This window comes from Orcinus orca, chromosome 3 (genome assembly GCF_937001465.1).
Source record: "Orcinus orca chromosome 3, mOrcOrc1.1, whole genome shotgun sequence".
NCBI lineage: Eukaryota > Metazoa > Chordata > Mammalia > Artiodactyla > Delphinidae > Orcinus > Orcinus orca.
Window position 1 is genome coordinate 141,412,954 of NC_064561.1, and position 27,718 is coordinate 141,440,671.

Sequence of the window (27,718 nt, forward strand, 5' to 3'; positions counted from 1 at the left end):
CTAGAGAATACATTAAAATAATGGGAAGGTTTTGAAACTTGCAAAGAGCTGAATCATGCTTATGTTTAGGTTTTATTTCTACAGTTGGTTTTGGAGGCACAAACTCCCTCTAAGAATACTAGCCACCCTAGTTAATCCATTGGAAGATAGGATCAAGAGTGAATCTAACTTCTTTGTTCACTGTCTGGCATAAATTACCTATTGGAATTAATTATAGTACACAGTTGGAGAAACCAAGGATTCAAAGTGAAACAGAACATTCTAGGAATGGAATGGGAGGAGAGAAAAAAACCTTCATTCAATAGGTGGCACTCTTTCCTTAAAAATGTAACTTAGGCAATTATTAATATTAAAGATGTCATCTGCCCACAAATACCTTGAAAGAGAAGCCACATTAATTCCGATATCCTGTCCCAAATACAGTCTGAATCATTACATTCTGTCTACCTGAATAATGTCTTTTCATTTCAATGGAATTTTGCAGATGTTCATAAATATGCTAATTTCTTTTCACTGTAGCAAAAGCTACAATTTAGGAGAACCAAAGAATCGCATTTTTTTAAACTGGCAGGTTTTGACTTACAGTTTAGCCTGATATATGCTTCAAAAGCCATTCTTCCTAACCATTTTCTAATTTTAAAGACTTCAATTATAAAAGAATAACCTGAATGGAAATGGGGCAAAGAACTATACTTGTACTTTATAAATTGTATTATTGTTTTCTGTTTTAAAACATGACAGCAACTCTTTCATAAGCATGCATATTAATATTCTTTTTAATTAAATAACTGACTAAGGGCTTCCCTGGTGGTGCAGTGGTTGGGGGTCTGCCTGCCGATGCAGGGGACACGGGTTCGTGCCCCGGTCCAGGAGGGTCCCCTGTGCCGCGGAGCGGCTGGGCCCGTGAGCCATGGCCGCTGAGCCCGTGCTGCGCGATGGGAGGGGCCACAGCAGTGAGAGGCCCGTGTACCGCAAAAAAACAAACAAAAAAACTGACTAAATTCATTATCATTCTGGCTGAAACTCAAAACTTTTACGTTGAAAAACAGAAACAATGTTGACAATTAATAAAATGTGAGTTTATCTAGTATACAGAAGAAGCAAAAAATAAAAATAAAATTTGTCTAATTTTCCTTAGGTATATCCTGTGGTTCCCACCTCATCACAAGTTCTAGGGTCGTCCCTTCCTTGGAGAAACTATCCCAGAAGCTGCCTTCAGCCTTCCCCACTGGTCACAGCCCCTCTAACTCAGTCGGGGCGGGGGGGGGGGGGGCGGCGGGGGGGGTCCTTCCTCAGTCCCAACTCAGCAAATAGCACTCTGTTATAATGGTTTCTTACTTGTCTGTCTCCAACATTTGACTGTGAAATCCTTGAGAGCAGAAATGAGTCTTAACTTTATGCTCCTTGCCCTAGCAGAAAGCTTGGCATATGGCAGACACTCAATAAGTATGTGCTGAATAAAGGAACAGATTGATCTTTCCCCTCGGGCTGTGTTTTTTCTTGATGGCAAGGCCTATGTCCTACTCATCCACCACTCTAACAGTACTGACTCTGAAATGCCTGGTACTTGTACACAGCAGGCGATGAGGAAGTTAACACCCTTCCAATACGAAAGATCTCTAAGATGTAAATAAGCTTCACTGAGGCCTTTGTGTAAACTAACTCCCCACCATAAGTTTTAGGAACACTGCAGAAAGAGAGAAGAGCTGGGAATACCAGCTGTAGTAAGAGTGACAGATTTCACCCCCAGTAAAACACTGAGATGGTCAGTAAAGGAAGCCCAAAACCATAAGCTTAGACACATGTATTTCAGTGGAAAAAACTTTTCCATAACTTTGGAACTTGTCCATATCTCTAATTTTGTTAATACCTATTGATTTTCCTGTAGTTAACAGGAAGAAAGAATTCTAAAGAAAATCCCAAAAGATTTTGTGCCTGGGAGGGACGAGGCAGAAGACAAGACTACATCCTATTAGGAAGAAACCTGAGTGGAAGAAAGGGAACTAGCTGAGGAGGTCAATGAATGGGGTGTCTCCAGCGAAGGGACAGTGCTAGAACCCCCAATCCAGACTCCTCAAACCTGGATTCTCCTAGTTTGGAGGGGATACGGCTAGCAGGATGCATTTGAAATCACAGCATAAGCATGAAAAAAATAAAGCATCTACTTCTAGAATGTCAATTTTATTCCAAGATTTGGGAGAGCGGTGCAGTGACAGTTTTGTGTTAAAAATACAAATATGGGGCTTCCCTGGTGGCGCAGTGGTTGGGAGTCTGCCTGCCGATGCAGGGGACACGGGTTCGTGCCCCGGTCTGGGAAGATCCCACGTGCCGCAGAGGGGCTGGGCCCGTGAGCCATGGCCGCTGAGCCTGCGCGTCCGGAGGCTGTGCTCTGCAACGGGAGAGGCCACAACGGTGAGAGGCCCGCGTACCGCAAAAAGAAACTAAAAACAAAAAACAAGTATGACTAAAACATAAAACTCAAATGAATTAAGGTAAACTATGAGACTAGGGACTTGAATCAATTTTGTTCAATGTTCCAAGTAAGCATTCCCAGAATGGCAGGCTGCAGAGCATGCTCCCGGGTCCTTTCTCTTCAACAGAAGTTTGCCGAATGGATGTTCACCAGTAAGCTAAAGCAGCTGTTCTCAACAACTTTCCCACAATCTGACGATCACATATGTATGACAAAACTTCAAAAATTTGTTTAGGGGACATAAACAAATGTTTATCAATGGCACAACCACTAGCGACATATAAGTAACAAGTCACCCTCTACCTGAAGCAAAGATAAACCGCCTAAGTGCCAAAGCATCAGCCATATCTCTACCACTTTCCATCCAAGAAAGTCTATCAGTTATGCAAGATAATAAGCAATATTTACAAGGATATTTCTAAATATGTCCTAAATTATTTTTCTAAAAAGAAATCATTTTAAAACTCTGGTATTTTATTATTACTAAGAAAGTACTCTTGGGTTACCTCCCCAGACTATCGCCACACCCACACCTTCGACATCAAAATCTGACTGGCTACCAGTCAGGTACACATGCTGCCTAAGTTAAAATGGGACCTGGACAGTATTTCCATAAGGTAACTACTAACAGCAATTAGGAAGAAGTTAGAAAAATCCAAGAGCCACCCGGAAGGCTTGGACAGAAAGCAATCCTCTGAACATCTGGTGCAGGGAGGTCACTTTAGTGTTCATGTCATTCTAAGGGAAGGCCATAAAACATGAAAAAAAGTGCAAGCAGAAACCATGAAATGGATTCCAAGAATACTTACAACCATGTTTCTGTGAAGACATAATCTCTGTGGGGGCAGGGATTTTTGTCTGTTTCATCACTGCTATATTCCTAGTGCCTGGCATGTAGCCACTTCTTAATAAATTTGCCAGGTGGATGAATGTTTTGTTACACCATGAGCAATAATAATTTAAACACCGAGAAAACCCCTACCAACGTATTTCATAACCATGGCAAACTTCATCACAGACTGGCTTCCTATTCACTATGCAGTCAAGCACCCTCCAAGCCCCTCCCTTAAGAAATGTCAGTGTTCCAGGAAAGCACACTCACTACTTTAACAACAAACCTCCCCTCTTATGCTCCGTCTCTTCAGCCTATGAGCATCCTCCCTTCTTGCCTTAAAACAAAAACCAACCCAACCAACCCCAAAACGCTTCCCCGCTTTTGCAAATCCTTAGGCTTCTGCCTCTCTCCCACTCCGTCCTCCTCCAGCTTCTCAAGAGGAGCCTGGGCTTCCTCACTGCCCTGTCATCCCTTAAGGAAGGTCAGTGGCTCCAATGCTCAATACTCCACTAATTGTGGCCTTGAGGCAGTCACAGCTACCCTTGCATCCTGCCCAGTGGCATTACTACTGCTGACCATTTTCTCCTTGGGTAAAATAGTCTCCTCTGCCTCTCAGGTATCATTTTCCTGCAGGTTCTTCTCTGCTCTCTTCCAGGAAATCCTGGCATTGCTCGGAGGAATCTGAGCTAGAATTCCCCACTATCCTTTCAGAGGTATGGATATAAGCCGGGGCCTGCCTATCAGGAAATCAAAATTGCCCATAGGAAGTCCCCATTCATTCCTCAATTCTTGGCCATTGTGAGAGATTCGGAGAAACCCAAGACTGAACTGAGCAAAGGCACCATTAAAGAGAAGCGTCTCAGCCAGGAAACTTCAATCCCAGAGGTGGAATTACTATCAATGTAATAAGATATAAAGCTAAGCATATTTTACTTTCTACAAGTTGTTTTCTTAAAAGCTGTATATAAATACAACACACATAATAAAATCATTTTCAGGAGTCTGACACAATCATTCTTGATTTTTTTTGGGGGGGTGTCAACTCACGTTTTTATTAAGAGGGCTTTCTTAAAGCGCAACAGTATTTCTTTCTTCATCTTTTTTCTTCATTGCCTACATCATTTGTACCCTAAAAGGACAATCAACAGGCAGCATTCATGAAGTTGTCTCATATCCAGCGTGTACATGAAAATGGTCAAACCCAGGTAGAACCTACAACTACTCCTCAGTTTTCTCCAAGAGTTTCTCATGAAACTAGCTACTGGTAATCAGTAACTAGCTAGAGAACACAAGAACTGAATTATCTTGTTACCTACCAGCTCTTATCTGGGGATAACTCAGTTCCTAGAACAGTAGTAGCCACATGGTATATCAGTAAACATTACTGAGTTTGGAATGATAGTGAAACTTTCCAGAAGCAGCACATATGTAAGATTTCTAGGACTGCAAACACATTACTACTGTTATTTAAGAAACAAAATAATGGAATATTAGAGACCCAGTTAAGGGCAAAGATATTTATCTTGCCTTAAAGGAGATTTCAGTTTTACCTGAGTGACCTTTCTGTAGTTAAACTCAAAGATAATCTCCTTTGTTTGTTGGGGAGGCATAGGGTCAGGGAAATTACTGAATTCTCTCAGAGCCACTAAGCTCTTTTAATTATAGAAGATGGCTGCTGAAGACAAAATACTTGATAGGCAGGCATTCGTTAACTTATATTACTAGTAGAGAACAAATAACAGTAAGAGAATAAATGAACTGAAGCCCATTTAGGCATAACGCTATATTGGATGTGTGCCTTAGAAATTAGTATCTTTATTCTAATGAGTAAACAGGCACAACCAACATTCAAAACACACCAATTAAAAGAATGCCGAAGTCTAAATTGAGCTTTAATTTGAAACCACTGGAAATGAAAACTAGCTATTATTTTCATGACCCATTTATTAAGAGCTCTAACAGCTATGTTTAGTTGTAAACAAATAAATTTTAAATGCCTGAGCTACCCAAGGCAGCTACCTCAGAGCATGCAATAGGACATGCAGGTGTGAGCCTAGGAGAAGCCCAGAGGAGGGAGCGTGTGTATATACAGAGCAGAGGGTCAGGAGTTTTCACTCTGCCTATTGCCCCCTAACATTTCTGAGGTATTCCCACCAGCTGTAAAATGGGAAGATGCCTGTGTCGCAGGGCGAGGATGAGACAGCCTGTGCGAGCACTCTGTAAAGGGTGAAGGCTCCACAAGTGTTAACATTGACCATGCACTCCAAGCACATCTCCCATTCTGCTGGCAAAGGTGTGCGCATGAAGGAAGTTCAGCCACATCTGCACCCTGAGCCTACTCTCTTTTCTGGTACAGTAAACATACTGAAGTCTAAATTTGTGTTTACAACTGGTCTTCTTTTATAAGAACTTCACATAACAACGAAAAATGTTAAAACATTTCACTGATGCTTCCTGTATATTTTGGAGGACCTAAACAGCCAAGACAGGGAAAATGAGTTAATAGACAATGAAATTTGTTCTCTGATATAACTCAAACCCATCTCCTGATTTAAAAAAAATATTAAAATATGCATAAAAGATTACCATAAGGTTAAAGAGCACAGTCTTGGAGTCAAACTGCCAGGGTTCACACCCAGGCTTCACCCACCCACTAGGTGCCAGGTTACCTCACCTCTCAGGGTCTCTGTTTTCTCATCTGTAAAATAGGAATAAAAACCGCACTTACTTCACACGGATAGTACAAGGCTTAAAATGAGACAAGCTATATAATGTACCAGTGTACCAGGCACAGAGGAAATTAACTACTATTGATATTTCCAATAAGACAAGCACAGCAGGAGAATGCAGCTAAACTAGGATGGACTAAGGTGAGCTACGCAGGGGCACCCTAGCCCCACACTGCACTTCAGTGCTCAATGACGGAACCTCTCTAATGCCACTCTAAGAGTCAGGAGGTTGTACTCTTGAATTCTAAAATACTGTGACCATAAATCCTAGGGCTTTATTTATTTTTTTTATTTAATTTAATTTTTTGGCTGTGCCACGTGGCATGTGGGATCTTAGTTCCCCAACCAGGGATCGAATCTGCACCCCCTGCACTGGAAGCATGGAGTCTCTGGACCACCAGGGAAGTCCCTTAGGGCTTTATTTTCACCCTTTGAAAGTAATTTCATATCCACCATCTCATTCGATCTTTTCAAATTCTGGTAGTAGGAAAGGTATCATTATTTCTAATTCACAGATGAGGACAGTCAGATTCAAAGCAGTTAAATAACTTTACTCAATGTCCTGCAGAAGTGGTAAGATAATACTGGAGACGGGCCTGATGGGCCTGAGCCAATGCCAACACTTAGTCCACCACAATAAGCAGTCGGAAAGCAGGTTAAGTACCTTTCAACTAAAGACACCTGGCAATTCCCTATCCAATAGTTACAAGGGAGAAAGAAGGAATCAGATATGTCCATAAGGAACTCTTGAATTTGGACTGCAATTTGAGTAGGCTTTTCATTTTACCTGAGACAGTAAAGACAGAAGTTTTGCATCAGAATAATTTTGGTTTTTAAAGTATTATCCACATTATCTCATCTTCAAGTAGCGCTACTTGACTACTGAGAGGTCAAAAAAGAATTCTCATGGTTATTAAAAAAAAAAAGAATTCTCATGGAATTCATTTGTTTCTAATTTTTTTATTAGTCCTACATAAACAATCATAGATATTTTGAATAGACTAGAATGTTCAAAAGTGTTTTTTTTAATATTTAAAGTTCTAAGGGAAACAAATGGTCAATGATTCTAAATATTTAATAAGTGTGAAAGTTAGCATGCTACCAATTTTTTGAAATGGCAGTCTAAAGGCCCACTTGGTGGTTAGTCGAATTAAACTTTAATTACAAAATGAACAACTAGGAAAACTTAAGTTACAAATCAGGGGTTAAAGCTAATTTAGGCCTAGGTCTTTGTGGCCCACCTCCCTCTCTCAGAGTCTAACTACGTTGGAAGCAGCCCGATGAGGTTTCGGAGTTCACTGGTTCTAGAGACTGATTTCTAGCTGCCACCACAACCCGCCCTTCCTGCTCTCCATCCCATTCCTGACCTGTCTCCTAAAAAACGTCCCGGTGGCTGCTTCTATGCTCCAGCAGGCAAGAACAGTTCAGCATCCTGTTGAGCCAGCCTTATTCAGGAGGAGCAGCTCTTAGAGACATCTGAAATGATCCATGCCAAGGAATTCACCCTGGTTTCAGCTGCAGCACAGCAGTGGATCCCTCTGCTACCCAGGATCCAACATGAGCCTAGTGATGTTTCACTTCCCAGACCTATAGGAGTGACTCCAAAATAGTTACTGGGCTGTGATTCTGAAATTATAGCAGCTAAGAGTGCTGATGTCACCATTTCCCCCATGACAATTACAGGTGACATAATCCTGGAGGAGAGCTGGTGATGGCTGTCAGATCACCATAGTGACCACAGTCTCTGAACCTCAAATTCACACACATGATCCTAAGAAACCAAAATTTTATCTCATTTTCATGGGTAAGAGTTGTTGGAAGACAGAGCTGGAATGCTGAAGTTTCAATGGTTTATGGAAAGAAGACAGTATTGTATTTAAAAAGATTTGACACGTGGCTGCCTAAGCATATGGTAAAGAATGAATCAACATTTTAAATATATTATTCCTTACATAAAAACTTTTTACAAAACTTGTGTGTTATTTTCAATGTTTTTAATGTAGGCAATCTCCACAGCACACTAAAAAAAAAAATCCTAGATTAGGTATCTAAAAAATGAATAATTAATAGTATGCAATTTTCTATGTCTTTGGGCTAACCTTTGCCACAGATTTAAAAACTCTCTGGCTTTTAAATAAAATGTATTTTTTAAAATGTATCTTTATTGGAGTATAATTACTTCACAATACTGTGTTAGTTTCCTGTTGTACACCAAAGTGAGTCAGCCATATGCATACATATGTCCCCATATCCCCTATCTCTTGAGCCTCCCTCCCACCCTCCCTATCTCACCCCTCTAGGTGGTAACAAAGCACCGAGCTGATCTCCCTGTGCTATGCGGCTGCTTCCCACTAGCTATTTTACATTCGGTAGTGTATATATGTCAATGCTACTCTCACTTCGCCCCAGCTTTCCCCTCCCACCCTGTGTCAAGTCCATTCTCTATGTCTACATCTTTATTCCTGCCCTGCAACTAGGTTCATCAGTACCATTTTTGTTGTTGTTTTAGATTCTATATATATGCGTTAGCATACAGTATTTGTTTTTCTCTTTCTGACTTACTTCACTCTGTAAGACAGACCCTAAGTCCATCTACCTCACTACAAATAACTCAATTTCGTTTCTTTTTATGGCCGACTAATATTCCGTTGTATATATGTACCACATCTTCTTTATCCATTCATCTGTTGATGGACATTTAGGTTGGTTCCATGTCCTGGCTATTGTAAATAGGCTGCAATGAGCATTGTGGTACATGTCTCTCTTTGAATTATGGTTTTTCAGGGTATATGCCCTACATTCACAAGAAATGATATACCAGGGCAGGGGTAACCCAACAGTATAAGGACGGGAAGTCAGCCTAGGAGTAAAAGTATGGTATAGGTAATCTAAAGTGTAAAGCAGATTTGATAAAAAATGCAAACCCTATAAATGTTCAATAAATAATTTATAAAATGAGATTTATTTTTAATAAAGAACAGAGAAATATAGGAAAAAGTGTGAATGCACTGGCACTACACGAGCCTTGCTACAGCACAGAACAGAATTCTGTGTAAGTTGCTTACTGAAGACCCTGTAATGGCAAGTTCCAGCACAACTTGTCAGCATGGAATGAAGTCAGTACTTTAGCAAGACGTGTGTGTGTGTGTGTGTGTGTGTGTGTGTGTGTGTGTGTGTGTGTGTGTGTGTGTGTGTGTATGGGGGAGGTGGCAAGTCTATGTGTTGGGGACTGGGGGAATAAGAAACAAAAACACAACTCAGAAAAAACAATTTCATCTTGGCTCAGTGCATGGCTGACCATATTTTCTACGTAGATAAGAAATTTCTACTTATTTGTTTTTAGTAATTAAAATACATTATTTTGGTGAATCTTCAACAAGAATAAAGCATTATATTATACAATGTAATTCTGAACACATTTCTTTTTCAAGTTGCTGTATTTAGAGATAAGCTGACTTTACACACTAATGGTTTTATATGTTATCACCAAAACCTGGCCTAGGAAGTAAGAGGGAGAATAGAAATCAAGAAGTTCTTGAACATAAACCTTTTCTCTTCGATGCCAAAACTGCCTTTATGGACCTAAGTGCCAAAAGGGAAAGCTTTGTTCTCATGTGTTTTGGGCATTATTTAAGACTCTCCTAGCAAATCTTCTTGCAGTGGAGGGAATGTTCTACTATCCACTTATAAAACTGCAGGATGATTTCAGTTTGCATTGTGCAAATGACAGTCTAGCTGCCATATTTATTGGTGACAAAACCTATAGCCAGTTACCATAATCAGTCACGATAGGATGGAAGAATGGTGCTAAGGCAACCAAGGCTCAAAAGGACTTTGCTCTATTTCTTATCACAGCCTTGTCTGGAAATCACGTGCTGGTAGCATACAGTAAGTGCTCCCAAATATCTGAATAACTGATCACAACAATCAGAATTAGAGAGCTGTGTGGGTTTTAATGGAAGGAGGAAGGGTCAAGTATTCTTCACTACCAGGAATCTAAAACAGTAATTACTGTTGGATGTCCGGGTGCTCTGCAATGAATTATAAGCAGCTTCAGTTCTATATATGAAGAATAGTGACGGGCAAGAGAGTTTTGTGTGAATATGCTTCAAATTGGTGTAACCACAATGATTAAATCAGTTTAAAAGTTCAATTCCAAAACTATTTGAAACTCAAGATTTTCTACCACTTGAGCCCCAAATTACTAGATTAAAAAGAAAAAAAATTCATAGTGAAATTCATACTTTCCAGCAACTGCCAACTCTATATAAATCATGTGAAAAGAACTCCTGAAACAGAACGAAATCTGAATTTTCACAATTAGGAAACAATACAACTGTCTTTTAAAAGTTTTAGTTAAACAAAAGAGTATGCATACACATGCATGTTTACAAAAAGGTCTTTATAAACATAGGAAAAAGTCAAAGGATTGCTTTGCTTATTACAGGTTATCCCTAGGGAATGTCCTTTCCTTATATAATTAAAGTTGAGGAAAAAAAAGATAGTTTTTAACAGCAGTAAAGTTGCTAAAAATTAGGCGTAAAAAGTTATTTTCAAAACTACTCTCTAAGCATATTTGCTAAACACAAACATGCAAACGACCTTACCCTAATTTATTTTCTCCATTTTGCAAAATACTGTTCTCCCGACAGTTATATGCTTTCTAAAAAATACTTCTCATCATATAATGTCAGGTAATAAATATGATTATCTCTTTTCTGAGCCTTCATTGCTTTTCATTTGCATTTCTTTTTATAGTTGGTACCCAGCTTTAAAATTTCAAGAGTTTATAAGTTCAAAAATCTACTTGTTTTAATAATTAGAACTAAATTTAGCCACAAGAAATAATTTTCAAATTAAAATTTTGGAATATAATTTGCTAGAGCTTGAAGGGAACGAAAAAATTATGTAAGCCAACCTCTTCTTTTCACAGATGAGAAAGAGACCCAGGGGATCAGCCTTAGGTCCTCACAAAGTGATGAGAACCCTCATTATGTCCTACCGATGACATGCTTTATCCCACATCACATAATTTTGAAAGTTGCATTTTCCATTATTCTCGTTAATAATTTCAAAATAATAAGGAAAATATACTGCTCCCAAGATGATGCATAATCTATATAAATTAATGGTAACTAGTTAAATTAATGGTAACTAGTAAGGGAACTGTGAGTCTCTTTACCTCATCCTCATCTGTACAGTCAAGGTTTAAGCAGTGAGTCTTCATAGTTACTTGCACTTATATTATAGACAGTTAATTTTTACTGAGTGCTTTTCTGGGTTAAGAACCGGACTTCATTATCCTGTCTAATCACCCCCACTCACCCCATTTTCAAGATAAGAAATGTGAGGTTCAGAGAAGTTAAGTGACTTCTTTGGAGTCCAGCGACAGTAAGTGCCTAAGAGGACCTGACTCCTCGGGTCCAGCATCCTCATCACTACCCTGTGCTGCCCCTGAAACGTAATCGTGCAGTTCCAAAACACATTCATGACCAGAGTGGATGGAATTCATTTGCCTGATTACATTTCCCAATCTGTGAGCCTCTGAAACTATGGGAAGCTATTGGAAATGCAAGAGCCACACAGCTCCCAGACTGTGATCTCAGACTCAGACTGTCTTGCACCAGCTTTGATGTAACTCCCCCTTTGGGCCTCCTGACCGACTTCCTAGGGCACTGTAGTTACTCACCGAACTACAAAGGCTTTTTATTTTGTCCCAGGCACAGCGATCTAAGGATTGCCCAGTGGCGGCAATGAGGAGGCAGGGAGCTCTGCATGGTTCTCTGGCCAGAGCCAGGAACCCTACCCCAGGCTTGGCTGCTGAGCCTTGTCTGCACCCTGCTCCCACCCAGACAGGGCTACCTGAACTATACTCACAGTTCTCCCTATCAGCGCGCAAGCCTACCATGGACTTCCGGGCCTGTGTGTGTTCTCCACCCAACCCCACCCGCAGGCCACAGTCTCCCTCCAAGTCCCTTTCACTTGTTTAACTCCTTGGCATTCTTCACAACTTGGTGGACCTCTCAATTCCCAGAAAACCCTCCCTATACCCTCCTCGTTCCCAGCTGTCACCAGGCAGTCTGTTACCTTGTTAAACTCCTTCATGGGCTTCCCCACTGCTGGGTCCCCAGCACCTTGGAGCCTGGCTCACAGCAGTCACTCCAAGACTGTTCATGAAGGCATGACCCTGCCCGTGTCAGGAGCGATGACAGCACTGACCATGGGCATTCATCCTGGCATGTTTACTACTCTGCCCTTTCGTTTTTCTAGAAAGAGCACCCACAGACCAGACAAAAAGATTTGGAATGACCCTCCATCTGATGTGCTTGTTTTCCTATAACCTATCAGCTCCCCGGCACCTTGCCCGTGGAGGCTGCGCAGCTGACATAAACCTTGTGATGGGTGTGCCTAGGCCACAATCAAGCTCTGTGCGTGAAGCACTTGAGCATATTTGTTCTCTGACTTGAGATGGTCTTGGATTATTCTGGATGACAGCAATACAGTCGTCCCCCAGTAGCCACGGGACACTGGTTCCAGGACCCCCTGCGGATACCAAAATCCACAGATGCTCAAGCCCTTATACTATAAAACTGTTGAGTACCGTCGGCTCTCGGTACCTGCGAGTTCTGCAACCTCAGATATGGAGGGCTGACTGTACACTGCTGGGCACCAAAATATCTTCCTGCCTCTGAAATTTTAACACAAATTAACAGAAAATCTGATTCACTTTACAATAATGTATAATTTTAAAAGAACTTTTCGTAAACACTTGTTCAGTCAGACATGACTATGTATGCAATGACAGAGGAAAAACTAAAAAGTTTTAAAAGTGGGATATCTAACTCAGATACCAAGGAACTTTAAATCAAAGAGTTCAGCAAAATTCACAATACAGTACTGACTTCTGTAAATAGACACATTTATATTTAGTAGGATACCAATAATTCTTTATTGCAGAGGGAATAAAAACATATTAAAAAGTATCTCACAACGGAGACAAAATGAGTGTTCCAGACAGAAGAAACAACATTTAGCCCATTGAAAGAAAAGAAGAGTTAGCCGGGGAAACAAAAATGTGAACATAGCACTGAATGACTGGAGCAGGGAGTTCTGGAAGGGGGAGCTGAGAGGGGAGCAGAGCCAATTACCAGAGCTTCTGAACTACACTAAGGAGTCTGGACTTTATTCTCAGGATGAAGAAAAGTTGTTGTTTTTTTTTTTCCTCTGAATTCATTTATCTAAAGATAGAACACAGCCATTTGAAAGTGTGGAACACAATATCAACACAGAATAAAGTTGGGGAATTAAATTGAATTGTTACATTTCCTTTACATGAATAAGTATCTTAAGAGAAACAATTGTAGATTTTAAGATTTATTAAGACACTAATGACACAAGTAACTAACAGTATCTAAGTTGAGTGATACTGCTTGATTTTCAGGTTGAAAGATTATAATAACCTATATATTTCAATTAGATGGCAGCAAATGCAAAAGCATCTTTTGAACTGTATAGTATACTGTAAGCAGGAGTTCATTCTACAGCATTTCATCATTCTCCTGGCCTCAGTTTGTGTGTAGAAGGCATGCTGAACACCAGCAATTCAAATCACATAAATTATCCACCACTCACAAGGTGCAAAATCTATTATGCATATATTTGAAAAGAAATTATTTTTGAATGCCAGAAAAAGTGCCAATTATTTCTGATGGACTTGGGATTTCCCAGCTTTACCACTGATTAGCTATCTGAGCTGTTTAAGCCTGTGTTTCAGTTTCCTCATTTTTAAAATGAGAAGACTAGATTAGATTTTTGTCTACTGAAGTGTCAAGATCAGACTTGCATCATAGAAGCCTCACTCTACCTGCAGTGTAGAGAAATGACTGAGGAGAACATGTCCAAAAGCCAGAGGCTAGTTAGGAAGAAGGTTTGCAAGAACTGGGACAAGGTGACAGAGGCCTGACCCTGGGTTAGCAGCTGCGTGGGTGGGTTCCAGGGCTAGCAGACAACTGGCAACAATAGAACTGGACACTGGCTGGAAGCTGAGGGTGAGAAAGCCAGAGGAGTAAGAGCACGGTGATGAGGGAGATGGTGACAGGAATTACCATCGGCACCGCAAAGGACCAGGAGATCTGAAGGGGAAGACAGAGAGGCTGCGGAAGACAGGGATTCAATTCGGACACTGTGCCGGCTGCAGTGCCTGGCAGAGCTGTACCTCCTGGTGAAGCTATCCCAGAGGCTCTGTCATTGAAGCCAAGATATTTTAGGCACCAAAATATTAATAAGAACGATTCAGCAAAGATACAGCTAATAGTCTTCTGATAGATCTTCTTCTCTCTAGTCAATGACATTCTTTTAGAATCTTCGTACAAAACTTGAAATGTGGTTATATAGGAATTTAGTGCAAGAACTAAAGATCTAAAGAAATGTATTTGGGAACTTTGAAATATTTGAAAATCTAGTATATGATAAAGGGGAAACTTTTAATCAATAAGCAGTGCTGGGACACCTAGCCAATCATTTGGAGAAAATTAAGTTAGGGCCCTGTGTCACCCCTTAAACTTCATACAGATAAGAGATTTTTTTAAAAAAAACGAGAAAAATAGTATTAGAAAAGACTGGTGAATTTTTATAATCTTGCAGTAGGGAATAATAATAGCTATTACCTATACAGTGTTTGCCATGCACCAAGCACTGTTTTAAGAACTATACAAACACTTGTCCTCACAACAACTCTGAAGTAGTATCTTCATTTTATAGTTGAGGAAACTTAAGTGCAAAGAAGTTAAGTAACTTCCCAGATACACTACTTGATAGTGGTGAAACTCTGACTAGAACTCAGGCATCTGTACTCTGAACCACTACACAACCTACCCTCTCTAGAAGGCAAGGAAGGGAGGGAGGGAGGGAGGGAGGGAGGAAGGGAGGGGGGAGGGAAGGAGGGAGGAGAGGGGGGAGGGAAGGAGGGAGGAGAGGGGGGAGGGAAGGAGGGAGGAGAGGGGGGAGGGAAGGGGGGAGGAGAGGGGGGAGAGAGGGAGGGAGGAAGGGGGAGGGAGGAGAGGAGGGGGGAGGGAGGAAGGAAGGGAGGGAGGGAGGAGAGGGGGAGGGAGGGAGGAGAGGGGGGAGGGAGGAGGGGGAGGGAGGAGGGGGGAGGGAGAGGGGGGAGGGAGGAGGGGAGGGAGGAGGGGAGGGAGGAGGGGGAGGCAGGAGAGGAGGGGGAGGGAGGAAGGAAGGAAGGGATTGAAATTTGAAGGAATATTTAAAGCTTTATAGAAAAATACTATAATTGAAATTCATAACACAAAAGTAGAAGAAAACAATTCCAATAAATGTCAGAGCTAATATTCTAATATACAAAGGATGCTTAAAAATCAGTAAGAAAAAACAAACAATTCTCTCCCATGTGTGAAAGGAAATACACAAAAGTAGGAAATTGTTAATAAACACAAGTTGTACTATGATGCTAAAAAGCTAAGAAATGCAAATTAAAATAAGAAAACATCTTTCATCCACCACATTGGCAAAAATGAAAGACTGATAATATCCAACGCTGGCAAGAACGTGGGGCAATGCGCACTCTCACCATGAGAAAAATGTAAACTGGCAGTGTTTTACAGGGCAATTTGGCTATATGATAAAATTTTTAAATATACATGTCCTTTGACTCAGCAATTTCACTTCTGAATATTTATTTTACAAAATCAAATGCACAAACATATGAAAATGTAGGTACAATGGTAGTCACTACAGCTCGATATAACAACAAAACAATATAAATGTCTAAAACTAGGAAACTGGTTAATGAGACAGGCAAATGATAGAATCTACGCAGTCATGGAAAATGACAGCTCTATGTTCATCATTAAGATAATGAACAAAATACTATTAAGAAAAAAGCAAACTATATAGCAGTCTACATAATACTGTTCTTTTGTTAAAAGATAAATAAAGTAAAAAAATAAATTCTTCTGTTGCTTTCAAAAGGACTGTCTAATCATTTTATTAATGAAGTTTAATTCTATAAATTCTGAATCCCAGAGAAATCATAAGGACCTTGTATAACAGTGTGGAGGTGCCAGTGTACCAGAATAATTGAAATATATTTTCAAAATTCAAAATAAATTTATATTAAGACACTAAACCTTCTCCAGGAATATGAACATCTACATTAATATGTCACATCTTTTTTAAAATCTAAGGTTCAGTGAAAATAATTTTATTTATTACCCAAGAAGAATTTAAGAATACCAATAAAATCCAGACCATAAATAACAGGTAGAGCCAATTAATTATTTTGAAAGAGAAAAAAAGAATTGTGAAATGTCTTTTTCAAAACACTAAGCATCTTAAGAGCATGTGAACATCAAGAATCCTTTCACAAGTAGCCATCTTATTAAACCAAAGTCCTTGCAGTAATTAAATAACTTGGTCAACATTGCAAAGCTGGCGCTTACTACCTGACTTCTCAAAGTCTAGCTAGGAAAAAGGGCAGTACATACTGGTGGTGGTGATTAACTATCGAGCATTTTTTAAAAACTGCAGGATATAAAATGACTCAGGCCAACAAATAAAGCAAAACGATTTTCCCACAAAGCCAATCCACAAGACATTTGTAATGAGCAGCACCCAATTTCATGTAATTCCAAACAGCACTGTATTTATTCAGCATCATCAAGGCTACAGGATGACCCCTTCCAGATAATTTAGATGTTTACCACTCAGGATCAAAATACTTTCTAAAACTATAAACACAACAACCTTGCAATAATGAGCCACAGTAATCAGCATTACAAAAAACAAAGCCAATCATATAACCCTGATCACTCTCATTTTACAAATAAGGAAGCTGATGCCCAAAAAGTAATGTTGGAAAGTGCTGTGATTTAATAAATTTATAATCTTAGAGGCAATCCAGGTATGTGGAACCTAACGTTCAAACACCAGGTGGCCCCAACTGCAATGTTTTAATGTCCTCTTATCTCTCCCTTTCTCCTCCCTTCTCTCTCCTCACCTGTCACGTCTCTGCTTATATGCTGCCTTCAGGGAACCTGTCTCTTGCTCACACTACTCGCCTTCTAATTGGCTGCTTTTAATTGCTGCATGTTAGGGACACCAAATGGACAAGACTGCAAGAATAATAACTTAAATAAATGTCAGTGAATTCTGAGTGAATGCCCTTGGAACTCTTCTAAGTGTAAAATCAAAGAACTTCAAAGTGCAGATTTTGTTACAGGCCCTTTGGCAGCTCAGAGCCTTTTTTACTTACTTCTTAGTGCTAAACCATGTTCTAGATAAGGGAGGCTGCCAGGTTTAGTTACCACCGGTAAATCGTTTTCTGTTACGTGGGTTCTTGGCTCCTGAAATCTCATATAGTACTTGTCTAGCAAACCTCTTCTTTAATGCAAATGTGAACTATTTATCCCAAGTTGAATTATTATCAATAACAAATTAAATTTTGGATGAAGCAGGGTTATTGGCACAAAAATCCTAAAAGTGGTACCCTAAGTTTAGATAACACTGAGAACTTGGAAGAAGGAATCATTATATTAATGCATAACACCTTCAGGTGTATATTTATTCATATATATGCACACACACATGAGCCCACACATATACTCTCTCTCTCAACTCCCTGGTAAGAGCAGGAGAACTAAATACACATAGCAAACACTTCTTCCTACAGCATATAATCATGCAATATAGCTATTTCCTCTGTACCACATTAAGCTGTCCTACTTCACCTGAGGCACTTGGTGTGTTTAATAGTCCAGATACGGCCTAATGAATCTATCACAAACCGACAAGGCTTTTGCCATTTAACCCCGTCTTAGCTAGGTCCCAGACTACATCTGACAAAGGGGAAGAACAGATAATCCATAGACTAGGTTGAACTTGCCATGTCATTATTACCCTCATCCATTTAGTCAACAAATATTTATCGAGGGTCTACTCTGTGCCAGGCATTTTGCTAGGTGCTGGGTTGCTACCAGCCAAAGGCTCTGCCCACTCAGATTTTACAGTCTTCCAGGGAAGGCAGCCATTCACCAAATGACATAACAAATATAAAATCACAACACTGACAGTAGGGACACTGAGCTACAAAGCCAGTCTGGGAGATCAGGGAAGGAAGGCTTCCCTGACAAAGCATCAGTGAGCTAAGACCTGAACACTGAGGAGCTGGCTCGGGACTAGGCACAGTGCTCCTGGCAGAGGGCGCATGCGGTGCGTGCAAAGGCCCTATGGCAGGAGGTGGTGTGCTGAGTCTGAGGAACTTACGGCAATCCTGCAGAGAGCAAGGGCGAGCGTGATCAGAGATGGGCCTGGAGAGGCAGGCACGGGCTAAACCAGGCAGGGACTCTGTGGGGCATGTTAAGGATTCTGTGGTCTTTATCCAAATGGAAAGCATTTGAAAGTTTTAAAATTCAATTTAATTTACTTCTCTAGAGGAAAATTGTTATAATAAGATTTACATTGTAAAATGATCACTCTGGCCACGTAATATGGAGAACCAACTGGAAGGGAGAAAGCAGGAGAGAGTGAGCAAGTTAGAAGGCTACTTACTATTACATTAGTCCAAATGAGAGACCACGGAAGGTGGACTAGGGATGTGATAATAGATGAAATCACCTGAAGACCAGAAGTTGTCAAGGACAACCCTAGGTTCTGGTTCTGCCATTTCATGAGCAGGGAATGTATTAGTAGGGCAAGGTACAGGGAAAATCCTAAATTTGGTTTTAGATATCTGAGTATGGATGTGTCATGTAGACAGGTGTGGCATTTAGGAGAGATCATGGCTAGGAAAATAAACTCTGCAATCATTCGTGAATGGCCAAAAATTGATCTAAATGCATTAATGAGCCTGGGGTGGGGGTGGAAGACAGGGAATGACAGAAGGCCTGGGCCTGAGTATGTTCTAATACTAATGTTCAAGAAGATGAGGAGAAGCCATTCAGGAAGGGTTGCCACAGGGTTAAGAAGAAAATCAGCAGGGCTTACCTATCAGCCCAAATAACTAGACACTCAAATACCAGAAACTCAATTTTCTCAATATCTGACAGTTTATACATGGCTCCAATTATTTTGTAACTACACTTAGTTATTGAACTAATTACTGTTTGGTTTACATTATATAAAACTGGTCATTATTATTAACTACTGCTTGCTAAATACCAACTACTGCTACAAAATACCAAGCAATGCACAAAAACTCATAAGAAATAGTTCCTGCCTTCAAAACCTGCCTCAAGCTAGATTATGATTAAAATCACATCACATCACAGTAAGTCATGAGTCAGTGTATCTTCTTATACACTTATGTAAAAATAACCACTTTGGGAAAATGAATTCATCCTAACACTCATGTGCATCCAATATTCATGGGTGCTAGACATTAGCCTAGGTGCTGAGCAATGACAAAGAATAAGACAGAGCTCCTTGTCTGTTAGCAGTTGATATTTGGTATTCAGAACGCTGTAAGACCAGTTTGAAGATTATTTGATGCTATATCAGTCGAATGGCTATTTAGCAATAAAGAAAGGTAATAATCACATCTTATCTGTCAAGAGTACCACCTCCACCCACCACCCAGTATCTACCCTCTCCTTGCTCCGCATATATTCATCATCATCATGCTTACATGTGATAAACTTAGTAAACACACTAACTACAGCACTGTGTGAGCTCCGGGCACTTCCTCCAGTCTTCAAGAAGTCTGACTGTCTCATCAATAATTCCCAGGTGACAGATTGTACTTACAGAAACACACGCTTGGTGGGTCTTAAGAACCTGAAGAGCTCTTGGCAGTCTACAACATCTCAATCTATTAAACCAAAACTAACCAGACCAGTATTTCAAAGGACTCAATCACTAACAGTACAGAGCTCCTCTCCATACCAAACATACCTAAACCAACCAGGATATGTCATAGAGTAAATGAAGACAAGGGTATCTTCTTGATTATCTTACATCCTAGAGCATATTTTACATTTCCCAATGTTGTTTTCTTAACTAGCAGAGTTGCTGTTACTAATAATAAAGTCTCAATTCTAAAGCCAGCATTGGTAGATACTCGGTTTCTTGCTCCTATACCCCCATTTTAATTTTCTCTTTCAAGAAAGACAAAAATCATGTCTGAACTTGCAGTTCCATACATATACCTCCTAAGAGTAGGCAGAAATAGTTTGAAACTAATCTGTATCTGAATTCCTGTTGCCATTGCTGTGGAAATGGAAAAGCTACAGCATATATCTGTCCTAAGAAAAGGTAAAGAGACAAAAGGGAAAGAGCAAAAACTAGCAGACCAAATGTACAAGCAGAAAGCAGAACAAAGCTACCACCCTTAACTACAAACCTAGAAGGTCAATTAATTCCTCAGAAAGTTAGTGAGGTACTACTGTATTCACTGCAGGAATACAGTGTGGAATGTCATGGGTGAGATTCACAGCACTACTCTTTAATCTGGATGCCCCTCTCTATTCCTATCTCTCTTACAACGCTTAACATGGTGGTGTGAAACATGTTCATACTACAATCTGCCAACAGAAACAGAGGCTGTGCGTTGATATTTTTCTCTACCACCCAGAACATCACCTTGCAGAGGTTCATAAATGCTGGATGCATGAAATCTAAAACAAGTACAAAGGGATAGGGTCTAGCTATACTGCAACAGCTTGTCTCCATGTGTGATGATTAAAAATAAATATGTGATATTATTTCAGCTTCTTTATTTCCTTCCACTTACGATGTAAACAGCACAAATCAAGGAACCTAAGAAACACTCAACACTAATCAATTATTCTCCCTGCCTAACATGATAAGGTGATCTAAGCACAGCTTACTTGTATTACATGGATGAGGCCAGGTTACAGAAAGCTATGCATTACATACACATCAGGAGACAAATGTATTAGCAGTGGCACTGGGTAGAAACCTATCAATTGCTTATTGACTCTTGAAGAACAACTTTCTCCTTCAAAATCATTAGTTAATCTGATTATTAACTTGAAAAAGAAAATGGAGACATTAGAGAGTGATGAAAAGAAATGGACTGTGGAGTGGGACTAACTTGGGTTTGAATCCTAGCCTGTCTTCTACTTGTATGATAATGGGGCTTTAGCATTGCACATGAGTTTCCACCTCTTGAAAACAGAAACTACAATGCACTGGAAGGCTGCAGCGATGATGAAATGAGATAATATATATAACTTGCCTGACACACAGAAGGCAAAAAAAGTGACTATATAAAAGGTATCTAAATACATCTCTATGCTCAATGTACATGTTTAGCCACAGCAAAAAACCTCTTATATTCTTGCAATAAGAACACCCAACTCATCTCACTGCTTTGCAATGAGCATTTGTAAATGAACATTTAATTCTGTTCCTGATTATTTCTTTCGTGTTTAAAAATGTTCTTAAATTATTTCTTAGAAACAACTTGGGTTGATTCCTAATACTGCACATTTCCTCACATTAATCTTTTACCCGTTTACATTTTAAAGTAGCTCTAATTTTTGACTCAGGATATAAAAGGAGGCCAAGACTGAGGAAAACAACCAAGTCTAAGGAATATACTTGGTATATCTGATATAGCAAGGCATTTCAAGGTTAGAAGTGCAATATACTGCAGCTCTTAAGTAGCCTCTGGAGACTATTACTTTTCCATGCCACGTTCTCCTATTGCCTTCTTCATAAAGAAATAACTCTCAACCCAAGAAAATAGGGTACAAAATGCAAAAGTTGTGCCTTCTAACTCAGAGCACTTCTGAATGCCCTACATTTTTCCTCAGGGGAATCCACTCCCCATTAACTGCCTTGCCACCCCATCATTTCTTCTTCTGGAATGCTCACAGCAACTGTCAAGGGCTGATCAGCAGACAGCCTAGGCAAGCTGTAGCTGGTTCTTCTGTTCTTGTTGAAACCAAAGAACACTCCTTTCATTCCATATTTTGGAATCTTTATGTCAATAAGTCCGCGACCATTTCTAAAACACGCAACATATGCTTGAGGTGCTACAGGAGATGTGAAAGAATACAAATGAACAGAGCTACTTCCTGTTTTTTGTATCTAACAAAACAGAGTTATTATAGTGTATTGGGGATAATATATTAAGGAATGTTGGTTAACCAGTCACCCTTGCCAAAATCAGATATGAAAAGACAACAAAAGTTGGCAACAATTCTAGTTCTGATATTTCTTTTTCAGAATTATATTTAATAAGGTTAGTCTTTGAAGAATGCATTAATTTCCTTACCTAATTTAAAACAGAACTTGGAGACAATTCATAATTACAAAACTTACAAATTCATGTAAGACTAACTTATGTAACTACCTCTATTGTTTTATAAAATCACCAACTTAACTTTTTTAAAAACTTGTTTTTAGGTAATAATGTTCCTATACCTCCTCTAGTAAAAATTCACTAAGTTATATTTATAGTCTAGCAGCTTCTAAAAGGAAGTGAAAGCTAAGGGCTCTATGAGGATATAAAAGCAGCCTATGAAATAGCTTTAGTTTTACACAAAAACTAACATTAACAAGTATAGCATATCTTGTTCTTTCATGGGGCCAGCAAATTGATAGTTGTTTTTTTTTAAGTTACAAAAATAGAATGGAGTAATTATATCTACCAACTCACAATAGCCTGTTCAATGGAGAGTAACACTGTAATTTCTCTTCAAAGACCGTAAATAGGAAGAAAAAGCCCCTAATTCTGTAATATAAGGAAAAATCCCAAACCCTTGGGCGCCACTTACAGGCAAAAAACTTCCACTGATTTCAGTTACTAACCTGTAAAAGAGAGATGTACTTAAAATCTTGTTTTAATATGAGTATTCTTTATATAAGTTATACTACAAAAATGTATTTTCTACAATTTAAATTTCTACATCCGAAGATCAAAAATTGGAGGAAATTATGAAATTAAAAATCTCACAGAATTCTCTTTAAAAGAATACAATAAGTCTTTAAACAGAAGGGGTCTCCAGACCTATAGTACCACTGAAACAAAAATATTTCAAAATCTCAATGTTAGATTTTCCTCCTGAAAGTATGAATGCAACTACTGTCAAAAAAGTAAAGTTCAACTGAGATTTTACTAACTGCTTACAATCAAAGTGTTTATACCAATAGAATCAAATGAATTTCAACCCCATTAACAAGGAAATTGTAAAAAAAAAAAAAAAATCACTATTTCAAGAGGAGAGGGAATCAACATTTTACTATAAATGAAATGTTTAGGTATAAGATTTGGGATGAACAAACAGCATTCTGGCTAGTGACATTCATTTTAAAAAATGATTATGCTGATTAGCCCATAATTTCATATACTGTGCAATTATTATCCACCCCTTAAACAAAAGGGGGGAAAAACCTAGGTTACAAAATGCAAAAATTAAGCATGGATTACTCAATACCTGAATTCTATCTGCTTACACCTTCGTCCTCTTATTTTGTGTGGAGACAACACTAAACAACATCTATATGTTAATTTTACAGTAGTTCCTCTTCTGCTATATTCAATAGCTCATTAAGATGACTAGAATGCTGACACTTGCTAAACTATTTACTGTATCCAAAAATTCGGTCTCATGAGAACAGACAAAATTAATCTCTCAAATTTTGGGTTTAATATTTTTATCTGGAGCTCACTTGTAGTAACAATTGCCTACAACGAATTATCCTAGTCAAGTTTTAATCCAATCTTCCCAGGAGCAGTAGTGTAGAGGAATAACCCTGTAAGACTAAGTTACATGGACAAGAGCACACAGAAAACTACCACAGTCACAAATCTTTCCTATCAATACTGCCATGGCACAGTGCTGACCATATTTTTAGTTGGTTTTTTTTGGGGGGGGAGGGTTGAGGCGGGGAGAGGGAAAGGGGTAACTTCCAAGGAATCAACGAACTGTGGTTTTAAACAATCAAGTTCCCCCCAAAATCACTTTAGATAATTAACCAAAGCCAATGAGTCCTACTGTCAAATTCGTTTCACAAGGGAAACAAACCTAAGGCAGTCTTTAAAATACTCAGAATAAAGGTCAGGAAACCCTATAGGGAAACGGGTGACTATCACAAAAACATTTCCAGGACCTTAAAATACCTCTCAAACTTGTGCTTTGCATACACTAGTCAGATTCTTTTAAAAACAAGGATGATGGCTGTCACAGTCAAAAGAACTTCCTTAAACATAAAAATTTCCAGTTGCCAAAAAGGGTCAGGCCAGGAACGGCTGGTCTGAGTTACCTTACAAACACCGTAGCGCACAGGCAGTACGGCTCTTACGGAGCCGGAGCCACAGCACTGTGTCCCCTGGAAGCCGGCAGTCGGCGGCGGCCCGCGCAGCTGCACGGAGCAGGAAGTACCGCACCCGCGCCGCGGTTCCCAACCACGCCGGAGAGGCTGCGGGGAGCAGTCACCACCGCTTTGAAACTGAATGGCTGACACATCCGGTCCTGGCTCTTACACCACTCCGCCAAATGCAAACCTCAAAGGCCAAATTCAAACTCCAAACAGAAGTCACTCAAGTCTTAGTGGTGCAGTCTTCATTCCCAAGGACATTGGGGGACGCAATCAGAAAACCCCACGTCCTAAAAGACCGCAAGCCCCCGAGCATTTGCAGCCGATCAGCCCACACCGCTTTGACAGACGTTACGGAGCCGTCCACCCGGAGCCCCCTGCGGCCGCGCTCCGGGCGCGCAGCCTTCGTCCCAGCCCGGCCCCCGGTACCTGCCGAGAGACTCTGCCTGTCACAGCCGCGGGGACCCCACCGCTTTCTCCGCCGCGCTCCGGCCCCCCCACCCCCGGCCTCCGGCAGGGTTCCCCACCTACCCCGCCCACCTACACCGCCCGCCTGCAGGGTCGGGCCTCACCCCGGCGCCCCCGAGGACTCTCATCCGAGGTCGCCGCCGCTGCACGGCTGCCCGCCTCCCAACCCGACCCGGAGGGCAACGCCAGGGTCCCGCTCCGGGGCTCCTCGGAGAGTTCCGATTCCGGGAGCCCCCAAAAGCCAGCCCGGGCCCCCACACCTTATCTCAACCGGTACCCGCAGCGCGGCTCGCACGCCTGTCACATGTCTGCAAACAATAACAAACTCTCCCGCATGTCCCCGCCCCGGGCCCCCGTCCCGTCCCGTACCCCAGGCCAGGTCCGGGGCGCCGCCCGACGCCGGAAGGGTCAAAGGGGGTGCCAGAGGGCTCCCGGCGAGCGGCGTGCAGCCTCGCTGCGCGGATCCCCGGGACGCCCTGCGCAGTGCCCGGGGTTCATTCATTGCCCTCGCCCGCCCGCCCCCCAAGTCCCCATCGCGCCCCTGGCCGCGCTGCTCACCCGGCTGGGGCCGCCGCAAGAGGCGGCTCGGCGGCGGGCGTCCGCTTCTCCCCGGGCTCGGCCCCCGCGGGGCTCGGGGCGCCGCTGTCCGGTGCGGCCGCCGGTTCTGTAGGGTGGGCGCCGCTGCGGCTCGCGGCTCCGTGGGGCGGCGGCACCACCACAGGCTGGAAACCGCTCCCGCCAGCGGCCGCGTCCGCGGGCTCCGGCGACGGGGAAGTGGAGGACGACGGCGGCGAGGCGGTGAGGAAAAGCGGCGGCTCGGGCAGCTGGTCCAGCTCCACACTCCGCACTTTGCGCAGCTGCCGCCGCCGCCAGTCCGCCCGTTCGCGGCCCCCACTGCCCGCCTCCCGCAGCAGCCCCGCGGCTGCCGTGGGCGTGCTGCTTGCCTTGAGGGCCCCTCCGCCGCCGCCCGCTTCGGGGCTCGCCGCCCCGGCGCCCGGGAATCCCGAGGACGAGGCGCGATTCCCCGCCGCCGCCGCCATTTTCTCTCGCGGGCTACATTCGCTTGGCCCCTGCGAGGGAGGGAGGGGGCGGGGAGAGTGCAGGGGGCGGGCGGACGGGCGGGCGCTGCGCCTCTAGCGTAAGGCCGCCTGCGCCAACTGCGTGAGCGCGGCCCTCTGGGCGCCCGGCAGGGACTGACGCGCGGGCGCGCGGGGTTCAGTGGAGGTAGGACAGCCGGCCGCAGGTTGGTGGGGGGCCGGCTGTGCGCTCCGTCCTGCGCGCCGGCCGGCAAGGTGGGCTCCGAGGTGGCCGCCGTGGGGGCGCGCTGCGGTTTGCGCGCCGCACCCGCCGCGCCGCCAGGTAGTCCCGGGCTGCACCGGCGAGAGGAGGAGCTTCGGTGGAGGAGCGCCGCTTCCTCTCCGCCGCAATCTCGGCCCGGCTTGGCCGGGGCTCGCCTCACGGGAGCCGCAGTTCAAACTTCGGTGTATGGGCCGTTGAAGAGGACGCAGGCAAGAGGGTCTGCAGCCTGTCATTCGCATTGCTCGTTGCAGTGGGCGTCGGGGAACCCGGGCGCGGACCAACCCACCCCCGACCCCGCCTCCACTCCGTACGGGGCGCGCAGGTGGCGCCCAGGGCTGTCGCCTGCTGCAAAGCGAAAGAAACCCAACGTTCAGCGGCCCTAGTTCCGCGCACCAAAAAAAACAAGTTTTATAAAAGCTTTCCTCATCTTTTGCCCACCCCCCACCCCCCAAATCATGCTACAAATAAAAGTTTCCTGGAATATCTTGTTTAAAACCTGAAGTCACCGATTGGGACACTCTTCTCACCCTCTATCCCGCCCCCGGCTAGAGAGAGACAGGAGCGGGCGGCGGGGGTCCGGGGGATCTCTATACATTTCTATTTTTTCCTCCGGTGTCTTTGGGGAAGGCAGCGATATACAGGACCACAGAGAGCACGTTTGGGGAAGGAACCAGGAAGTGTTTGCTATTGTCATCCTCGGCCAGGTTCTGGCCCTCCCCGAATCCTATGCCTTTAGCTGCACGTCCCTCTTCCCAGCAGGGTCGGGCCGCCGTCCGGGTTCCCTCCGCCCCCGCCCCTGCAGTGCCCGAGCTGCCTAACCCGGAGTTCCGAACCCTTCCAGTCCCTGGGGGCGTCTGGCGATAAGGTGCTTTGGAATGGAAAAAGCACCATTTACATGTTAATGATTTTCGACCTTTCTTCAGGCTTCCGTGTCGCGTTTATTTCTCCCCTCCCTTCTCTTCCTCCAGCCGGTTTGTCTGTGATGAGAAATCTCCCACAACCCGGGAGCAGAGTCCCTAGATTTATTTTGTGAAACAGGAATTAAGGCGGGGGCTGGGTTGGGGGGGGAGGCAGAGGGCTCCTCAGGAACAGAAAGGAGAGCGGTATCCTGTCAGTATTCATATATTTCGACAGGAGTCTAAACTGTCTACAAAATAATTCCTTTGATTTTTTTGGAAATAGATAAAATGAAAACCTCCTTCCTGGCTATAAATGGTAACTGAGGAGGATGGTGATATCCGAGGGATTTTTAAAGCGGGTTCAGATTTCATATTAGCTCAGTGTTTTGAGTACTGCAACATCTGCCATAAGATAGTTTTAGATAATTACATCCAATGGCACAAATTTTGAAACTTTAGATAAATCTGTTAAAAGTTTAAGTCTACATTTAGGCTATAATTATACACTCTTTTAACGGTAGCCAAGTGTATCATCCAAAGAAAACAGTAGTTATTTCCCAGGTCTTCCCGGATTGCCACACCCACCAAATCCTACATTGGAAAGGATAAACTTTTTTCTTTCCTATTTAGATCAGAAAACCTTTAAATTTGCACACACATATTTAGGTAACTGTAAATGAGAAAAGTAAGTAGACGCCTTCAGCTTTTCAAAATTGTT

The 27,718-nt window shown here is 42.3% G+C and overlaps 1 protein-coding gene across 2 annotated transcripts in view; it reads right to left on the reverse strand.

The window, feature by feature from the left end:
* MAP3K1 (mitogen-activated protein kinase kinase kinase 1) overlaps window positions 1–25,910 on the reverse strand; it is an 81,820-nt gene extending 55,910 nt beyond the window's left edge. The window contains exons 1-2 of one of the 2 annotated variants that reach the window (XM_033437871.2): window positions 25,361–25,491; window positions 4,356–4,437 (exon numbers count right to left, since the gene is read on the reverse strand). In XM_033437871.2, the coding sequence (XP_033293762.1) occupies window positions 4,356–4,405 (50 nt within the window). In that variant the 5' untranslated portion in view covers window positions 4,406–4,437; window positions 25,361–25,491. Of the gene's footprint in view, window positions 1–4,355; window positions 4,438–25,360 lie in introns of both variants that reach the window. The other variant, XM_004275160.3, reaches the window with a different exon arrangement.
* Between the last annotated feature and the right edge of the window lie 1,808 nt (window positions 25,911–27,718).